The sequence below is a fragment of the Carassius auratus genome, unplaced genomic scaffold, assembly GCF_003368295.1.
Source record: "Carassius auratus strain Wakin unplaced genomic scaffold, ASM336829v1 scaf_tig00026434, whole genome shotgun sequence".
NCBI lineage: Eukaryota > Metazoa > Chordata > Actinopteri > Cypriniformes > Cyprinidae > Carassius > Carassius auratus.
Window position 1 is genome coordinate 1 of NW_020525517.1, and position 21,731 is coordinate 21,731.

The window sequence follows — 21,731 nt, forward strand, 5'->3', positions numbered from 1 at the left end:
CCATGAAGATGATATAATAATTTCTGAATTATTCATTTTAGCAGCTTAGTTTGAAACTACTGTAAGTCTGTTTGGACTGGAATGTACCTTTTTCAAACATATTAGTATTACCTACATACATTTTTTATTTTAAAAGAGCAAGGAAATTCCCATTTTCCATCAAATGTCATCAAATTTGGGATAGCATGACTTCTGAGACCATAGTAAGTCCCATAGCTGTGATTCTTATAAGAGTAACTGTCAGCCGAGTATCTGTCAACATATTTCATCCGCCATTTAGTTTAGACTGACATGATGTTCTTTTTGGAATTCTGATGCTGTCAAGCTTTTCTGGTCTTTTACAATATCATGAAATCTTGGCGTGACTGAACATTTTAGATACTATGTCAAGACATTTAAGCAGAATACACAAAGTCTCTAGTGTGTGCGTCCTCGTTTACCATGATGCTTTGCATGTTTAGTGCTTTCTGTAATGTGACAGCCTGCCTCCTGTAGTCTGTCTCTTTAGAGTCACATCACTGTCACGTTTGTCATGAGCCTGTAAATGTTGCTGTGTCAGACATCTGTCAGCATCTCTTGATGTTCGTTGTCTATCTTTAGTGCTTCCTTGGGTCAGTGCCCCTGATCTCATGTAAATCTATCTATACTGTATATCAATGACTGTATAACAATATTGGCTAATATTTGCATTTGTTTCTGGCATCAGGATGACATTAGAAGTAGCCTATGTTAGCCTAATGTCTTTTTTTTTTTCAGTTCAAATACACAAATTTTGTAATACACATTCAAATTAACACCATAAAATGAACTTTTATTGAGATTAATTTAAAAAAAAAAAAAAACCCACAATATTTTGTATAAAATATAACAATTATTCATTATGTCCTTGCTCATTTTTGAATGTCCCTACGTCTAATTCAGACAGTATAAAGTGGATTGCTATGGACTGTATGCCAGTGATAGGCTTATGTTCAGTTATGTGTAATAAAATAAATAATATATTGACTCGATTGTGAAAGCAACTATTTATAATATATATTTGATGCTTTTTGTCTGGCATGATAAATTATTGTCTTATAAGTGTCTATATGTGCGGCATTTTCTCAAAATTTGCTATATGATTTAACTATGATTCATCTGATTTAATGATGTATTAAATTACATTTTTTATTAACTGACAGATATTTTGATGCCTGATTTTAGTAACTGTAAAATTAATAATATAGACCATTATCAGTACTTTTGAAAACAATAATTATATAAATTCTATATTTATAAAATTCCAAAAAACAAATACGATAAGTCACATTTTCCATGTAGGTAATGAAGGCTCTGTGAGATACTTTTTCCTTCATAGTTCAAGGCGGATTCACTTTTGTCTGTAAGGAAGTTACAGTTTGGTTTTTAAAACCAACTCCAGCGTAGTCCCATCAACCTCAAACCTCCTCTTCTTTTGCCCTCATTTTATTGCCTCAATATCTATTTTTAGCCCACTATTTTCTGCATGCAGAGATTTGCTCACCATCTCCTGTTTATTTGCTTTCTTTATTATTTCCTTATCTTAGGCCTCATCTGATTATTATGTACTGAAGCATGTGAAGATTAAGATCATTATTCTTTTGGTAGATTATCAGTTTAGATTATATTATTTTCTCATTTAGGGTATCCTGGGGTAGTTCAGGAAATACTGCTGAGCGGATCTAAATTAATGTATTTTACTTGCATAAAACTGATGATAAAGCTCAACGGCCAGACAGCAGTCAAAATCATTGTAATAGCATTTTGCATGCAGTTTATGTCATATTTCATCTGCAGTACGGAGCTATTTCTGAAAGGATTACATTTCAGATTGCTTGTGGCATTGTCATTTTTTCATCTCTCTGAGGGCTCGGTATTCTGTATGAGTCTTATGAACCTGTTTTTCTGTTGTGTCAGATCTCTCTGCTGAAGCAGAGCCTGGAGCTACAGATGTCACAGTCGAAAAGCGCGCTGCAGCAGTTGCAGGCGCAGTTCAGTCAAGAGCGTGAGCACCTGGCGCAGCAGTTGCAGGAGCTGGCGCTGGAGCATCAGCACAGAGAGTGCCACCTGCAGGAAGCCCACTGCTGCGCCATGCAGGACATAGAGGAAGCACAACAAATGGAGCTTAGGGTACCTGCACCTAACATGCAAACACAGACATGCCAAATACAAACTCGCACACAATGACATGAGCATCAGGAGATATGCTTCTGTCTTCCTACTACCTCTGATGCAGATGTGTGTTTCATCAATAACAGACACTCAGACACTTTTTAATGTACTTTTACATTTTTTTCAATAGTATTTAGTATTTGAGTATTTACGTAAGGTATGCCCTACAATGAATATACATGCATCACAGCAGAATTCTGTCATTTTTGGTTTCTGAAAGTATTTCCAGTATTTTCCATACATAACTGAAATGTTTTCAGAACAATTTTTTTACATTTTTGGAATAAAATAGGTAGCATAAAGTATAAATAAATAAGTAGTGTTGTATGCATTCTACATGATTAAGTAATGTTATTTACACTTTGCATAAATTAACACAATTTGATCGGAAATTATTTATGATATTTACAGTATCTGTTTTCTTCACACATCACGTCTCACAATGAATATTATTATGGTTTGATCTTTATTACTGTAGTTTGACATTTATATTTGTTGTTTTTATATTTTATAATTTTAGATTTAAATTTTTATTGTTTTAATTTTAAAACATGCATACGTAATTAATCACACACTACCGTTCAAAAGATTGGAGTGTTTTTTTATGTTTTTTGAAATGCTGCATTTATTTGATTAAAATATAAAAACAGTAATATTGTTAAAATTAAAAATAAATGTTTTCTATTTTAATATATTTTCAAATGTTATTTATTTATTTGATGGCAAAGCAGAATTTTCAGCAGCCATTATTCCAGTCTTTAGTTTCACATGATCTTTAAAAAAAAAATTCTAATATGATGATTTGATGATTTGATGCTATAAAAAATATTATTTCTTCTTATTTTTAAGTTTAAAAATCAATAGTCATGCTAATTTTTTTAATATTCTTTTTTTATATATTAGGTTAAAAAGAACATAATTTATTTGAAATATAATTCTTTAATAACATTATAAATGCCTTTACTGTCACTTTTGGTCATTTAAATGCATCCTTGCAGAATAAAAGTGTTTATTTATTTTTTAAAATCTTCTGGCCCCAGACATTTGAATGGTAGTGTATATGCCACCTGTTTTTCATCTATTTGTGATCACCGTGTAATGATTATCACCTTCACTGTCTCCTTTTCCCCTTCATAGTACTGTACATGTCTGTTTCCTTTACTCTCTGGATTTGTCACCCCTGCATTATCACCCCACACTGAGAATCTCCACTGTGCATGACTTCTGTATGGTAAATTACCCTTCTTTTTGTCCTTGCATGTCTACAGTCTACTCCTAAAACACATTTTGCATATGAAGACATGTTTCTCATCCAGGAAAGCACAGCTGTTGTTTCATTTCAAAATTGTGCATTACATTTAAGATAGCAAGCCCAGACATTTGAAGCAGACACATGATGCAGAATCTAACAGGCTTTTCTCCATCTCACTCAGCCTTGCGCTGCGGCCAAGAAAGAAGCTTCTTTAAGCTGATTTGGCCACATTTCGGATTACTGAGTAATGAAAAAAAAAACATTAATAGTTGCTTTCATCTCCATTCTTATATGTCAGCCCTTAAATGCGGTTGTGGGCACTGCGTGTTAGAGTGGCTCTGTGGGTGGACTGTTTAAATGTACTCTCGTTCCTCCCAAACATGGTGTGGCATGGAAGCAGAAAGAGAAACTATCCACAAAATGGTGGAGTGTCAACAGTAAAACAGGATGATTCTCTAATTAGATTATACTGTACAACATCATCTAATTAGTAACTGACCCACTGTATTGAACATCGTCTTCTTCCCAATTTTCTAAATAATTCAGTCCAAATTGCTTGATGCAGAGGTATTTAGACTTTTTAATATGATGATCTCCTTCCTAAAATACCAAGTCAACTATACTGTAGATTATTATATTTAAAGGCCGATTTGTACTTTGGGGAAACATAGTAAGTATGATATTAAGGAGAACATGTTTAAACATTAAATAACTTGCATTCATGTTGACATTTTTTTTTATATTTTACAGTTATAGCTTTGGCTCTAAAAATTACAAACCCGATTCCAAAAAAGTTGGGACACTGTACAAATTGTGAATAAAAACAGAATGCAATGATGTGGAAGTTTCAAATTTCAGTATTTTATTCAGAACACAACATAGATGACATATCAAAAATTTAAACTGAGAAAATGTATAATTTTAAGGGAAAAATAAGTTGATTTAAAATTTCATTGCATCAACACATCTCAAAAAAGTTGGGACAAGGCCATGTTTACCACTGTGTGGCATCCCCTATTCTTTTTATAACAGTCTGCAAACGTCTGAGGACTGAGGAGACAAGTTGCTCAAGTTTAGGAATAGGAATGTTGTCCCATTCTTGTCTAATACAGGCTTCTAGCTGCTCAACTGTCTTAGGTCTTCTTTGTCGCATCTTCCTCTTTGATACACCAAATGTTTTCTATGGGTGAAAGATCTGGACGGCAAGCTGGCCATTTCAGTACCTGGATCCTTCTTCTACGCAGCCATGATTTTGTAATTGATGCAATATGTGGTCCGGCTTTGTAATGTTGGAAAATGCAAGGTCTTCCCTGAAAGAGACGATGTCTGGATGGGAGCATATGTTGTTCTAGAACTTGGATATACCTTACAGCATTGATGGCGCCTTTCCAGATGTGTAAGCTGCCCATGCCACATGCACTCATGCAACCCCATACCATCAGAGATGCAGACTTCTGAGCTGACCACTGATAACAACTTGGGTTGTCATTGTCCTCTTTAGTCTGGATGACATGGGGTCCCAGTTTTTCATTTGCATACTGAACTGTGATTGGTCTTTATATATAAATATATATTTTATATATGATTATATTATATATTATGATGTATTGCAGTTTCCACAAAAATGATTAGCAGCACAAAACATTTCAACATTGTTATTAATAATTAATGTTTCTTGATCACCAAATCAGCATATTAGAATGATTTCTGAAAGATCATGTGACATTGAAGACTGAAGTAATGACAATTCAGCTTTGCAATACAGGAATAAATTACATTTTTACATATATTAAAATTGAAAACAGCTATTTTAAATAATAATAATAATAACAGTGACAAAGCAGTTCTTCATTTATGCACAATCAAAAAGTTTTTTTGCAAGAGCTACCATTTCCTTCATTATATACAAATCTAGTTTATCATTTTGTTCCCATCGCATCATGAGTGAGTGTGATGCATTCAGATGTGAGTGTGTTCTTTAGTTTTATGCATTAGATGTATGCTTCTGTATTTTTATGCCTTTATATTCCTCTGTGTCTGTACTTGTGCACTTGTGTAGGAGCTTGAGGAGCGTCTAGAACAGGAACAGAGAGAGGAGTTACACACTTTGAGTGAAGCCCACAGACAGACCCTGGAAATCCTTCAGCAGCAGTCAGACCAGGAGCTGCAGACACTGCGCTTTGAGCTGGAGGATGAGGGCAAAGCCATGCTGGGTGAGACGAGTCATACGCTCTCATTAACTACAGCACCACACTCCAGCCTGCAAGATTAGAGCCTTTTATGGGGTCATTACAGTCTTGTAGTATATTCATATACACTGTTATAATGAAAGCAAATAGTCATTTTCACAGCTGCTTTTATCCTAAAGTGTCTTAAAGTGCACTTATTACAGAGCAAATCTTTTCGCTCAAGGCTACAATGATAATAGCTCATGGATCACTCACTGCAGGGGTTTGAACCTACAACCTTCTGGTAACACTCCAGAGTGATTATACCACAATTAGGCACTTAGTAAGCTCTTAATACAAGAAAATAAGTTGAAAATATTGGTTTGTACTGGGTTTCTTTTATGTTGTGTAGCTTCCCTGCGGTCTGAGCTCAATCATCTCCACGCTTCTGCCATCGAACACCTGCGACAAGTACATTTCAAGGAGAACAATGCGGCCAAACGAGAGCTGGATGACACGATCGAGCGCTGCAAAGAACATGTGAGCATTTTTGAAAGTTACAAAGCTTGATATGACTCTGTACCTCGATGCTAAACCCAACAGAAATGGCAGTTATCAACAGCAGACTTGCCATTTTTGGTTGATGATGGATGCAGACTCTTGATTAATTCCAAAAGAGAAAGGTATTTTGATTTATATTTTTGTTCAGACTTACACTTACATCTGGTTACTGGTAATACCCTGTATTTTCACTATATTTGCATTTAGTAAGAAGCTTTTTCTCTCACGGGAAACTCTGATGTCTCATGCCTTGCAGAACATTTGAGCCTTAACAAAACAGACAGTTCCGCATGATATGCTTCATTTCAATGCATCTTCAATTTTCAGACTCTGAATATTTTTATTTTTTTCCATTTGAACAATTGTTTGTTTTTTTGCACGTATTGTGCACGTCTATGATTTTTTTTTGCCCACAGACATCATTTATGTCTGCAGCATAAACAGTTCAGGACATGCTGTCGTTTCTGTAGTTTGATAGTGTTTTTTATTACCTGAAATAAAATTAAATACAACTATTAGAAAAGCTGCTTATGGCTTGAAAGTTGAAATACTAATATTGCTAAAAACTAACACTGAAATAAAAATGATTTGTAGCTAATATATATATATAAAAGCAAATTTAGTATTTAGTTAATAAATACTATAATATTATTTAAATAGTACTCTGTTCAGAGCTAGTGGTTTGTTAAGATCTCTGTCATCATTTGTTATGACTTTGTAATATATTTTGAAATATGTATCAGTGCTGTTTTGTCAATATAATGAAAGTCACTGGGGTCTGATGTTTTTGGATTTCGACATTTTGTATGATAAAGGAAAGTCAAATGGGTTCAGAACTACATGTGGGTGAATAAATGATGACAAACTTTCCATTTTGGATGAACTATTCCTTTAAGTATGATCAATACTAATGGTGACCACTAATGAAAACAAAGAGAATACGGAAATCCCACATTTGAATGGGGGATCCAGTGTGAAGGTCAAGAATTTCCAACCTGTTTGGATAAATCCAGATGCCACACGGTGCCCTTGGTTTCAAACAGGGTTGTGTTTGCTCACAATAGAAAGGCTTGAATCTGACTGAGAGGTCATACAAGTGCCAGGCTATTCTGAAATGTCTCTAAACTAAGCTGCACTTTGTAGAAATTTGAAGAATAACCACGATGAATAAAAAATGAGGTACTGAATTCTGAATTATGGAAGAGCTCTCACCGTGACTTACACCCCTTTCCCATTTTCATATTTGATTTATAATCCCCCTCTCTGTCTGTCTCTCTAATACACACTCATAGTCTCACTCTCTCATGTTCGTTTCAGGAAGTTAGTACTTCAGCACAATTGAATCTCTCTTAATGTGACCTATATACACGTTTTGTAAGCTCCTAGGTCTGGCCGCCTTGTTTAGAGACACAGTTGCCTTTTTGTTAAAGCCTATAACTGTAACCATATAACTTTTTGTGGATTGCCTCTCCAGGAACAAGACCTCCTAGGGCGTATATCTGACCTGAGGCAGGAGGTGAGCTGCAGGAAGAACCGGATCGCCGATCTGGACCATGAAATCCATTCGCTCAATGAGACCATCAGCACCTTGACCAAGGAGTTGGAGCTCAAAGGGAAGGAAGTTCTGCGGGTGCGCAGTGAGGCCAATCTGCATATCAGGTACCAACTAATTAACATATGTGAGGATGTATTAACCCTTTATCAGGCTGTTTTAACTTCTAGTAATTATTGGACTGTTAGTTACGTGACTTACTCTCAGTCGAGCAAACCGAAGATCTTGCTTCACCCTTTGCTCGTGTTTGTCCCTTTCTCCTCATCACTTTTTGTCTTCTCTTCTTATCTCTGTCAGTAAAGCCAGAAACATAAAGAAACAGGAAATTGCAGTGCTCACTGTAATACTTTCATGTTAAGGTTGGAATACAAATGGTGAACATTACCATTATCCCGGTTTTTGGTAGCCTCCTTTTATGCAAAAAAGAGTAACTGTCATCTTATGCGTGTCTAGAATCTTTTTTGGCTTTCATCAGCTATTAAATTATAAAACCCTAAAGGTCAGTCTAGCTGAACTAGAAGCAAATTTAATGTGAGAAGAAAGCAGACGGAGCCATTTCCCACGCAGAAGCGCACAGCCTCCAGGCAGAGCTTTCTGACTCATTATCATCTTATTCTTCTGTTCCAACCATATAAATGTGTCAAGGTCAGTGGAGGTGTCTGGCAGATATAAACAAACAATTTTCATTTGGTTTCATTCAAAATTAGTTAATTTCTGGCTTTCATGAAAAGAGATCATATTCATTGGGGAACTGAGGGAATGTGTTGTAATAAATAAGTGAGCTTGTGCGCCTTAGAGGGAAATACATTTGAATGTGTTTGTTGTCAAGAGCATTTGCTCTATTTGTAGACTCTGCACTCTTAAAAATGAAAGTTCTAAAAGGGGGTTTTCATAGCAATGCCAGACAGTAAAGAACCAATTTTTCTGAACCTTTCAGTGAATAATTCTTGAAAAGAGTGTGGAGAACATTTAATAATTTGAAGAACCATTTTCCTCTATAGAACCTTTTGTGCAATGGAAAGGTTCCATGGATGTTACAGGTTCCTCATGGAACCATAGATGCCAGTAAAGTACCCTGATTTGTGTATAAATGGACCAACTGTTTTTGCATATGTTAAATGATTTTATTTGATGTAGGGCTCATGAACAGGATCTCTCTAAGCGCCTCGAGAGGGAGATTGACGAGCTGAATGCTTCTCATAACAGAGAAACCCAGATCATGCTGTCAGATTTTAACAAAGCTCAGGAGCTGCTAAAAGACAAGATCTCTGCTCTGCAGATTCTGTGAGTCCCTCTATCTCAGTTACTGATTGAACATCATATAGCATGTCTCTTATATACAAAATTGCATTACATATATTAGGGGGAAAATTTCATTAGATGGAACTATTTTTAACAAATCTTGTTGGCCTTCTTGAATACACATTTTCACTAAACTCGTAGCAATAAAACTATTAACATTTTAACTGAAATGAAGATTCAATTAAATATGAATATTATATTTAAAAAATTGAATTGAAGTTGAACAACAAAAATTAATACTAAACTAAAACTAAGATAAAAACTTAACTAAACTGAGATAAAAATCAGTTAAAGCTAAATATTTTTTATATATATATATATATATAATTTCAATTACAAAAGCAATAACAAAATGTATAAAACATAAACTGAAATTAAAACAAAAATGGAAAATATTACAAAAACTATAACTGTATATAAAAACTAAAATAACACCGTGCCTATGATGTTTAAACACGCTGACTTGGTCACAGGTTTTATGACAGAGCCATTGTTTCTACTGTGGTATAATTGTTAATGTGTATGTGTGTGGGATGAGCAGGTTGGAAGGTACGGAGGAGAAGTTCAGGAATAGAGAAAGCCGACCAGAGGACCTTCAGGTGATCGCTGGGCTCAGAGAAATAGTGTCAGAGAGAGAAGCCCTGGTCAAGAAACTTGTGGTAAGTATCCACATCAATGGTTTGTAGAGGTGCAGCATCCCATTAAAAGTAATATGTGTACTATTGTTTTACTACATAGCTTTTTTTTTTGTTTGTCCCAAAGCATTACATGTCTTCAGACAAAAGTCAATATCAGTTCATTGATTTTTCTGCACAGGGCCTTTCGGTCTGACTGTGCCTCCTTTGTTCCAGGATGACAAGAAGTTTTATCAACTGGAGCTGGTGAATCGAGAGCCTGGCTTCAACAAGGTGTTCAACACCAATCCCAATGTTGGGGTCATAAACCCCCTTATAAAGGTTAGAGAGATACAGCCACACTGATCAAAGAATACCTCCAAAGTCCAAATAAATTGGATATGATATGATAGTAAAAAAAAGCACAAACCATAAACCTTTTTAAAAGCACTTCATCTCTACAGTTCATGGAGTCCATGAATATTATAAAAGAATACTTCAAAGGTTATGCCTTATGTGAAGTGTGTTTTACAGTGGTAGCTCTGAAATGGGATATTCTTTTTATAGCCTTCTACTGTTCTTTTAGTTGTACTTTTACTTTCTGTTGCGTAAGTTGTGTTTGTGTGGTTGTCATTGTCTGTCTTATATTCATGTTCAAACATCAATTCTACCCTGCTTTCCAAATCATAAGTTCTGTTCCAAAACCTAATGTGCTGCCTACATAGGACATGAAAGCTCAGAAGTGTCCCATATGATGCACCCTACATCAGCATTAGCATCTTCACAGTTCCAATAGAATCTAACATTAGAATGTGGCTAAAACACCTCTACAAACATTTATAGGGTTGTACGATTTTTTTGAATGCTCTCTCAGGCTCACCAAAGCTGCACTGTTCAATGATACAGTAAAAGCAATAATATTGTGCAATGTTTTACAATTTATTTTAAAATATATTTTATAATTTATTTTATTGTGAACATATTTTAAAATATTTATTCCTGTGGTGCTCAGGTAAACTTATTATAATCAGAGTTAAAAAAAAGTTGTGCTCTGTAATGTTTTTGTGGAGAATTATTTGATGAACACAAAAATTCTAATGCAGAGCATTTATTTGAAATAGAAGTATTTATTGTCACTTTTGATCAATTGAATTCATACTTTGTTTAATAAAAGAAATAATTTCTCTCACCTTTATTTTTTTTTTTACTTTCGCCATTGTCACATACGTAAGCCATTTTGATCTGAGGCTCAATCCAATGATCTTGGTGTTTCTAGTGTCACCAGCTAAGCTACAGAAACTGCTTTTGATGAAGTATATTAGGACTGTGCTTATGACAGTCAGCTCATTAGGTTTTGTAACAGAGCTATAATCTGTCATTTCTGTTCGCATTTAAGATGATGTTCATTACCTTGTCATCGTTTAACTTCAAGCTACAATTCGCCATCACCTCCGACTTCCCACAATCCCTTTCTGTGTGTGTCCTTTTAATGTAGCATAAGAGTAGAAAACCTGTCAACAGTTTCGCCAGCTCTCCGAACCTAAGTGTTGTTACGACGGAAGGGATGGCGGGCGGCTCGGTTCCGCCTGCTTGCCTAGAGTCTGTCCCCAACTCCCCCATTCACCACCATGAGCTCAGATCTAACAGTCCTCCGCCCCCTCCAACCCCTCCACCTCAGGCCGACTCCACCCGGAGGTGAGATTGTCCGAGACGTCCTTGTCCTCACAAGAGACATGCTTAAAACCACAGAACTGTCTTGCCATTGGTCGGATCACACGGTCTCAGTCCAAACAGTAGAAAAACCGTCCGTATGTCTGTTTATTGAACCTTTTGATATACGAGAACATGACTATGTGTGTCCCAGTGAATTGTGGGTATGCTCGTCACACTCCTTAATGCGTCTTGCTGGCAAATGGCACACATTTAACATTTTTGTACTTCATGCTACTTTTATGTGAATGATTAATTGTATGTACCAATGTCTTTATTATGTCCAGTTCGACAAGAATAATCACAAAACGGACTGAAAGTTCACATAAGCTGTGTGTGATCACACAATGGCTTTGGAATGCCAACGTGAGCATGCAGTTGATGTCATCACATGTCATCACATAGCAGTCACGAGTATGGCTCCGCCCATTAGCCGTACTCCACCCTTCACATGTCATGCATTTGTTGTTTTGTGGTTTTAAAATGAGCTTATTCTTGGTATTTCTTGGTATTTCTTGTCTAGGGAAAATCATGCACAGGAACTTTGGGCTGAGAGATAATATTAGACCGTGTCTGGAAGAAGGGCATATTTTATTTATCATTTAAAAGGAAATAGTTCAGCATGGTGCCTGTGATTCATTTGATGCTTGAACAAGGGAGGCAGCTTCCTATTGGTCAAGAGAAACTGCACTGCGTGCTGCAGGAGTAACAGACATCAAATTTTAGGATCATTCCTACTTTCACCAAAAAATCAAAGGTTACTTGACTGTGATATTGACTACTATAGAAAAATAATGTAAATACACGTGTATAGTGGCCACAAAAATATTTAGACACTTATGAATTGGATGTATTGCCATATTTTTAACTCAGAATATCTAACTCAAAATATTTTAAAATATACCCATTTTTCCTTCCTCATTATTAACTTTACTTTTCTTAAATAGTGTGTGCAATTACTTTTTTATTTACTGATATTTGCACATTAATTAGTATTTTGAGTGATGCTTGGTAAAGACTTTCTGTTAAGCTTAAATGAGTTTAAATCTGTTTCCGAAATGAATTGCTAAGGACGCATCAGAAATGGCAAAACTGTTTATTTTATATGTTTTATTTACTCAAAAAAATGGTGTAGTACTTTGAAACAATTTTCACTCAGAAAATTACAGAAAGTAACACATTGAAGTAAACATGAAATGCAAAAAAAAAAGAATATATTTCCAATTTGAATATCTATTCATTCTTAAGTCAACATAAATGTACTTAAGAAGCAAAAGAAGTCTTTGTTTTCAGAGAAACTGAACACGTATTAAGCGAGTATGCTTAAAACAAGAACAAACATCTGTCAGTGGGGAGTGAAACTAGTTTTCCCTTTGAATTAAGCTGATTTGTTGAGCCCACTGACAATATTTGTTCTTGTTTTAATAATTAACTCAGCTGATATTAATCCGTTTCTAATAAAACGATCTTGATTAAAGAAACCTCAGACATCTGCTTTTGAAAACAAGACAAAATCACTTTTTTGCAGTGTTCAGGAGGTACAGAAACATTTATTTCCATATTCTGGTGGTCGGGAGTAGAGCACTTTTTTTAAAGTAAAATTAATTAAAAAGTAAAGTTGTATTTACAAACTTTAAAGCATTGCTAATAAAAGACATTTACATTTAGAGACTATATTAGCGTATTGTGTTCCATTCAGTTTATTCCTTTCTTTACTTGGTCTCAAAAAAGTCCCAAATTTACCTTCTTAAAACATGCAGAAACCCTGAACTCTTCATTGGAGCGAGTCTGATCCAAATACATTAAGCCTTAATTATGAACAGTTTGTCTGTTGTTTTATCATATAAACCCTGCTTTTTGTGAAATATTTAGCTTGAAACATGTTTGTGCTAACTTTCTTTAATATAACGTCTAATCTTTCGTAATGACATTCTCAAAGGGTTGCTTAAGTGATCACATATTTTTTTGTGGCCACTGTTCACAAGTATATCTATTTTTAGATAGTATCATCCTGCAATAAAGTAGCAACTCCATGTGGAAGTGTTTGATTAGGATGTGTGAATTGACTTTCCTTTAATGTTGCTGCAGTGTAACTGGTTGTTTGACTTCTCTGTGTTTTGTGCAGCCCTCGTAAGACTGAGGATTCGACTGTAGCACCAAAAGAACAGCAACCACAAGAGCTATTTTCACAGTACTTCTCCTTTTAAAATTTTCAAGACACCCAACTGAAGAGCATGTGAAACTGCAGTTTCCAATAACCCATTCGTCTGTTCTTGATATCTCACTGTGAGTTTGTTATTTTCCCTTTTGATATGGGCATTTACTTGATTTAAAATGAGATGCAGATTCATTTCATATAATATTCATAAATGTGTCTTTTCTGGATGGACTAAAACTGTTGGAATACCAATGTCTTGCCAGTTTTGAAATAAATTGCACAGACACTTACATATATACATGTGTTATATTGTCTTCTTACAAACTAGAAACCATTAATTTAATAAATAAATAAATAATTGAAAAGAATAAATGAAACATTTATATCTTAAATATACACTCTAAATAATCTATTTTTAAAGCTTACGAGAAAGGTAAAAGGACTACATGTCTTCAATTGTGTCATTATTTACTCACCCTGATGTCAGTAGTGATGTTAGTTTGCCAAAATATTGCAAAAATAGTAAAAAAAAATAAAAAAATACACATACTTTTTTTTGTACCACCACTGTTTATAAAAGCTATCAGATTGGGCTAAATATATTTTGCAGTATATTGCATAATATTTCACGTCCTCTGAAGTCATAGGACTGAGAAAAAGAAATTGTGTAGAAACAGTTTTCACTCAATCAATAATCATTGGTTTATTTATAGCATTAAATAAACTATGAAAAAATTGATTATTTACATTTGTATGTGGATTTTATTTAAAAAGCCATATAGGTTTGGAACGAGGGAGAGTAAATAAATACTTTTTTATATATATAACTGAACTATCCCTTTACATGCACTTTAAGTATTTTTTTACAGTGCATTTTATGGCTTTCAGCTTCAATGACTTGAACAGGAATCTAGGCTACACATGGCTTATTTCTTGCTACTTTTGTTTAAAAAAATTCACTCAGAACTTTTAAAACAAACATTCTTTTTATTTTTTGGCCACATTTAACAACATCCTTAAATTACCTATTATTGCTCTCTCTCTCAAATCATGTTCACTGGAAGTGTAAACAATCCGTTGATTTACATCAGTGCCAACATGCTCTGTTCCTCTGTGAATAATATATGATTTAAGGGACTGACCTATACATTTTGCATTTCAATAAAACAAGCACGATATTTTGCGGGGGATGGTATTTACGTAAATTACTTAGCACTTGTAAGGAATTGCTGATTGCTCTTGGGAGCTACACTTTTGCCAGAATTTACAGCCATTTTGATGTTAAAACTTCATGTTTTTGTGAGCTACACCAGTTCAGATGACTGCTTTCCCCTGTGAGGTCTACATATACAAAACATATCTGAATTAACCTAACATATAATTTTGTATGTATAAAAAAATACAAAATATATGTGAATGAGACTTTTACTCATTCAAAGGTCAGAAATATGGTTATATTTATAGGAAGAATGTAGCAAACATAAATAGAGAAAAAATATCTGCTGCCCTCATATAATTTCATGAAATTTTAACGTGTTACATCATTAGTAGGACATTTTCCGTTCCCCCAAATTGTCCAAGATCTTGAGCAGTGCATCTTGTGATTGGCCGGTTGTCATGTTTTGGTGTCACATGAGCAAGACGATGATGTATATGAGCAGCAGGCAGACGAGGATGAGGGAGAAGTTGATGATGAGATCTTGAAGGTTGCGTTTGGTCTGCGGGTTCACTTCGACGTTGGATGCCCTCCGGATGGCTGAGCGTGTCATGTGCTGCACCCTCTCCATCCTGATCAAGACTGTGGAGTAGTGGCAGTGAGAGGAATGGACGGACGGAGACGGTGGTGCTGTTGCGTTCTTGTGGTGCTTAATGGTGAAAATGAGAGAAAAATGTTCTGTTTTAAGATGATGATACAAGATGATACAAAAAATATATACATATAAGGTGATCACAAAAGTATTTATAGTAAATCTGTTCTGATGTGGGTGGCTCAGTCTTTATTTAACCCTCTGATGCATGTTGCGCCCTACAGTCCACTGTTTTTTTTTTTTTCACCTTTCAGGTTGTGATGTTGCATCCTTGCCTATAATTCTGTATCACTGTCTTCTTATTCTTGTATTCATGACTTCTACATAAAATCAAAGTGATGCATAAAGTACCACTGAAATATTTATAACTATTTTCTTTTGCAATAGCGAGATGTATAAAACATTCAAAATCCATAATTTTTTTGGTAAATATAGCAAAAATAAAGATTCGTTTTTTTATATATAAAATATAAATATGCATAGAATAAAATAAACTACCAATATTACACACGTAAAGTTGTTTTTACCCTATGAGATAAATGCATAATTTTATCGAGGGAAGATCTTATTGTTTATATTATTTATTTATTTATACAATTTATGTTGTTATTAAATTACAGTAAATAATTTATTGTATTAATATTATTTTAAAAATCCAATTTATTTAACTGTATTTATTTTTTAAGCACTATGGGATTTACTCTTAAAAAATCCAAATAAAGAATTTTGAGGAGTGGTAAAAATAATTAAAAGTCTATATTTAATTACAAATTATGTATTTTATTTATTTATTTATTCATTTAAAAATCTAAGTAAAGAAATAAATACATATACTTTATTTGTTTATTCACTCATTCAAAACATGAAGCCATTTTTCTTTTCATTTTCCTTCCTGATTTAATTATTCACATATCGGGGGTTCATGTATTGTATTTGTAATTGATTAACAAATATAAAAAGTATAAAAAATACTACATGAAAATGCCATATATAGTAGAGATCATGTGAATTTCTGTCAAAATTTTCTTTATTAGCAATTCTTTAATAATTACAAAAAGAACTGAATCTTATAATCTAACAGCAATTTTCATTCTTTTTATTCATCTCATGCATTTGTCTTGCATAATTGTGATTTGCCAAAGTGATTGCATTAGCATGAATCCTCTATCGGCACTCAAAGTTCGAAGAGCACTGACTGTTGTACTCTTACCCTCTTTAGGGCACTCATGTTAAAAGCTGAGCGACATGCGTTCGTGAGTATTGGCCACTTGTCTAACAGCTAAAGCTATTCTCTTATCGGCTGTCTCCAGATTTATGTGCTCAATTCCAGACTAAGTTCATATACAAAGTCGAGTCTCTCTTAATGTCAACACATCTTTCAATTGTATTGTAGTCAACAATTGATTGTCAATACACTCTTTCAGCTCCTGTTTTACCTTTACTAAAACAGATGTACAAATAATATTTGTACATCAATTTAAGTAAAGGGAAAACAGGAGCTGAAAGAATGTATTGACAATCAATTGTTGACTATTTCCAAGTAAGACATTCTTTAATAATTTCCAGGAACAACATTCCTATTAACAAAGTTAATTGACCATTAAAGAGACGAGGTAGTTAGACAGCATGTCATTCTCTATCTGTCTCTCTCCCTGGTTTACCCATGCTCAGAAAAGGGATGGGAAATTTCAGTATTTCATAGTGCTGTTGTGTATTAGGCTTGAACTAGATTTTAAAGAGCACCCGTATGGCCCTCGAGTGCAGCTCTTGACCCGTAGCTCCATGTGGACTGTTGCTTTGGGTAAACAAACATCAGCTAGATGATAAAAGTAAAAATAGCAAAAGCAGATCCTTATGAACTTGATCTTGTTTTAAAGGCTCCAAAAGCCAGTGTTTATCAGGGGAGGCTCTGCATTCCAGTCCTGTGATCCAGTGACAATTATAACCGCACACTGTAAAAAATTTCCTGTAGAAATTACAGTAACTTACTGGCAGCAGTTTGCCAGTAACTTACTGTAAATTAAACTTACAGTAAAAATACTGTATTCATATTTACAGTACCATTTAACTTGCTGTAAATGTATTTGCAGTAATATATTTTTTTACTGTAAAACACAATTATGTTTTTTTTCTGCTTTTATATATTTTAATACAATAAAATATTACTTTACACTGTGAAATTCACTGTAATTGGTTCACTTTTATTATGTATTGTAAAACTTTACAAATTATTGTATTTCAACAGGTCTCATGTCTCAGTAGTAAAAACTATAAAAAGAAACAAAAGACTGTTTAACTTCTTTTATTGGTTTAATAGTTAAATTGTAATACTTGAAATAACATTTTAATATTCTTGCAGATTGTACTTTCAGTTTTCCAAAAACTTGAATACATTACATTTATACATAAAAGTTTCATATTAAGAGCATTTTAAAACAACAGACATGAACAGATTCAGTCATAAGAACAATCTTAAAAATTTACTAATTCAGAAAACTCCTGTGTAGAATGTATTTGCTCTTAGTAGCTTAATAGTTTTGCCAGCTGAAATCCACAAACTCCTTAAAGGGATAGTTCACCCAAAAATCTGAATTAGGTCATTAATAACTTACCCTCATGTCGTTCCAAACCCGTGAGACTTCCGTTCATCTTCAGAACACAGTTTAAGATATTTTAGATTTAGTCCGAGAGCTCTCAGTCCCTCCATTGAAGCTGTGTGTGTGGTATACTGCCCATGTCCAGAAAGGTAAGAAAAACATCATCAAAGTAGTCCATGTGACATCAGAGGGTCGGTTAGAATTTTTTGAAGCGTCGAAAATACATTTTGGTCCAAAAATAGCAAAAACTACGACTTTATTCAGCATTGTCTTCTCTTCCGGGTCTGTTGTGAGAGAGTTCAAATCAAAGCAGTTTGTGATATCCGGTTCATGAATCATTCGATGTAACCAGATCTTTTTGAACCAGTTCACCAAATCAAACTGAATCGTTTTATACTGTTCGCGTCTCCAATACGCATTAATTCACAAATTACTTAAGCTGTTAACTTTTTTTAATGTGGCTGACTCGAGAACGAGTCAGTATTTTGTTCATTATCTGGCTCAGCTCGGTGTTCATCTTCAGTTCTCTCCTCACAGCAGTTCACCGGGATACTGGTTTGTTTGAACTCAGAAGTGTCAGCCACATTAAAAAAAGTTAACGTTAAGTAATTTGTGGATTAATGCGTATTGGAGATGCAAACCGTTTAAAATGATTCAGTTCGATTTGGTGAACTGGTTCAAAAGGATCCAATTACATGGAGTGATTTGTTCGCGAACCGGATATCACAAACTGCTTTGTTTTGAACTCTCTCTCACAACAGACACGGAAGAGAAGACAATGCTGAATAAAGTTGTAGTTTTTGCTATTTTTGGACCAAAACGTATTTTCGATGCTTCAAAAAATTCTAACTGACCCTCTGATGTCACATGGACTACTTTGATGATGTTTTTCTTACCTTTCTGGACATGGACAGCAGACCGAACACACAGCTTCAATGGAGGGACAGAGGAGATAAATGGAGGTCTCACGGGTTTGGAACGACATGAGGGTGAGTTATTAATGGGTGAATTAATTTTTTGGGTGAACTATCCCTTTAATGAAGGAGGATACATGAGGGTTCAGACCAGAGTTCTTCCTTTGCACCATCTTCCCACTTCTTCTGATGACGTGGAACTTTGAGGAGCACTTGCTGTTGTCAGGGTTATCATTTAACCTTTACATAACAGAAAAAAAAGTTAGATCATTTGATGTGAAAAATGTCTAACAAAACAACCAAATACTCACAACACAACCAAATACAGAAATGCACTGCAAATGGCACAGAACACAACGGAAATATTTCCAGGGGACCCAATATGTGACGAACCCGGATGGAGCATGTTTATACTCAATGTCTACTTTTGTTTTCTTGCAAAAAATACAGAGATTACATATTTATGACATACAACTTTATATACAATATAAAAAATGTAAAAAGAACATGAGGGTGAGATATTAATCTATACATTAGTAACATTGTAAAAAAAAATTTAATGTTATGTTTAAATAAGTTTCATAGGTAAGAAATGTAAGGTTATGTAGGGTCCAAAGATGAAACAGCTCATTTTAAAGTTGAGACACACACAGATAAATAAAGCATATTACAAAAACTTTTTTTGTTTAAAATGTATTTATTTGCAACAGTTATGTTAACAGCAATAATAAGACATTTATGTCCTAAGTACAGCTATTAAGCTGATAGACACCATGCTGCTTTGTCACGAGAACATCCCAGGTTAAAATAATGAGGAAATTACGTTGGCTAAATCCGAAATCGCCCCCTTAACACTCATTCACTCATTTCTACATTAGTCCACTAATACGGTTCACTTGAAGCTGTGAATGAATTCGGACAGCCGTTGATCGCGCATTGGATGTATACAGTCGGGTTCGTCACTTACTGGGGTCCCCTGAAAACATTTCCATTGTGTTCTGTGCCATTTGCGGCGCATTTTCGCGAACGAGATTATGTTATTCTCCCGATGCTGATGTACAGAACAAATGTTACATTTGAAGTAGACATATTTTTCTCTTGGTTGTTTAGTTTCCTTAACTTTATGTGTTTGCAGTAACGTTAAATGTGAGACTGAGGGGCGGAGAGCCTTTGGAAAGTGTATGAGCATTCAGGACCTGCACACGAAAACCTTAAGTTCGCCGTGTTTTTATGCCCTTTGGCCTGATTAATAAAGGCGTATAATGTCTCCACAGAGACGCCAGTGTTTGCACACGACACGAACATTGCGGGTTTTACTTTAGCACTACAAGCATGACGTGCATTTATATGGGGTAATCAGTTAACAGCAAGCGATAATAGCGGGAAAAAATCCGACTGACTTAAAGTTAAATCCACGAAAGCTTTGTTGTTCGGCTAACAGTTCACATGAACACTCACCAGCTCCTGGAGTGGTCAAACCCAAGGCAGAGACCCGTTAATGTCCATATTTTGACGGTGAAACGTTCAGAAAAGGGAAAGAAAGGAAAGAAATATGAATGTTTGCACAGTGTCACCACAACTCTCTCTAGCTCTCTTCACAGCATAAATGTGAGGTGACTGCGCGCCATACAGTGGCAGCGTTTTTTTATTTATATTTTTGTTTTAGTTAAACCAAAGATATAATATATTTAAAGTAAAAGAAGTAATATTTGTACCCACCTTTGCATCTGACTGGTTCTTTTCGCATCTGTGTGTCTTGTTTTCTTCTTTCTCCAAGTGGGATATAAAACTTGATCTGTGATTGGTCAGGTTTCGCGCTCATTTTTACTTTACTGTATTTAAATTTACAGTAAATTAAAAATACTGTAATTTAGTGTCGCCAAGAGGGTATTCCCCAAAATGTTACTTTAAAATACAGTAATATGCTGTATAACTGTCCTACAGTAAAATACAGTTCATTTTACAGTTAAATACTGTTAAATTTACAGACATTTCTAACAGTGCATAGATGTAAAGTAAACACTAGTATCTGTGATCAGGATGGATTGAAGTTTAATGAAAGCAAACTAGATTTGCCTTTTATTCCATTTCAAAAGACTATACAGTGATCCTCTGTACTGGCTGTACAGTAAAAATAAAATAAATAAAGCATCATCATCGGCATCAGAGTTGATCAAATTATTGTTTGACTTTGACCCACTGTTTTCAGTTTGCTGATTTGCATGGAAACAAATTTTATATTATGAAAGTGGTATTTCCGTTCAGGATGCAAATGTGCTTTTGGTGTTCTTTCTAGACAGTTCATTCCTCTGTGTCCCTCGGGTTTGAATATATTTTCAATCTCTTTCACTATTTTCTGATATAAACAACGTGCAATGTCGTGGAAATCTTCAGAATCAAATATTTTTATAATAAAGCTAATATTTTTTACATTATTTTAATGAAGTAGCTGTGATAATTCAATTCAAGGTCTGTTAAACTTAATATTTACTTGATTAAAGTATTGTTCTTACCCGTAAAATGGCAGCTGAAGGAGGAAGCAGTCCTTTCAAATATAAGGTAAAGTGTGAAACAGCAGGAAAATGTTGGATGTATACATGTAGACACTCAGGCTCTCAGGACACGCTACAAAGTTTATAGGAGGAACTGAAAGGGGTGGGGAAAACAAATGGGAGGGCGGTAGATGTAAAGGGAACAACATCCCATCTCAAGATCACAGGACTGAACTGTTTGTATGTGCTTCTCCATCCAGTGTTTGTTGTGATGACACACAACTGATGAAGGAAGTTACTGCTGGATCATTATCCTTCCAAACTCAGTTTATAGTAAATAAAGAGGAGTGATAGAGCAGGATTGTTAGATTTTAAAATGAAACAAACATATATATATATATATATAATATAAC

The 21,731-nt window shown here is 34.7% G+C and overlaps 2 protein-coding genes across 2 annotated transcripts; one reads left to right on the forward strand and one right to left on the reverse strand.

The window, feature by feature from the left end:
• Positions 1-1,885: 1,885 nt before the first annotated feature.
• On the forward strand, positions 1,886-13,818 carry LOC113078704 (protein FAM184A-like; the record flags this gene model as incomplete). The annotated part of the gene is made up of 9 exons (XM_026251037.1): positions 1,886-2,148; positions 5,502-5,655; positions 6,023-6,150; positions 7,646-7,830; positions 8,861-9,007; positions 9,567-9,684; positions 9,877-9,981; positions 11,135-11,334; positions 13,475-13,818. Coding segments are annotated over 9 exons (1,382 nt in total), but the record flags the coding sequence as incomplete, so codon positions are not given.
• A 1,121-nt stretch (positions 13,819-14,939) lies between these two features.
• LOC113078705 (cardiac phospholamban-like) lies at positions 14,940-21,448 on the reverse strand. The gene is made up of 2 exons (XM_026251038.1): positions 21,340-21,448; positions 14,940-15,372 (listed from the first exon to the last, which is right to left on the reverse strand). Exon 2 carries the CDS (start codon positions 15,292-15,294, stop codon positions 15,136-15,138), a length of 159 nt encoding a protein of 52 aa, XP_026106823.1. The 5' UTR covers positions 15,295-15,372; positions 21,340-21,448; the 3' UTR covers positions 14,940-15,135.
• Between the last annotated feature and the right edge of the window lie 283 nt (positions 21,449-21,731).

What these genes read in the sequence shown, in the direction of transcription:
- LOC113078705 (XM_026251038.1), bottom strand. Translation starts at nt 15,294, where the DNA reads ATGGAGAGGGTGCAGCACATGACACGCTCAGCCATCCGGAGGGCATCC.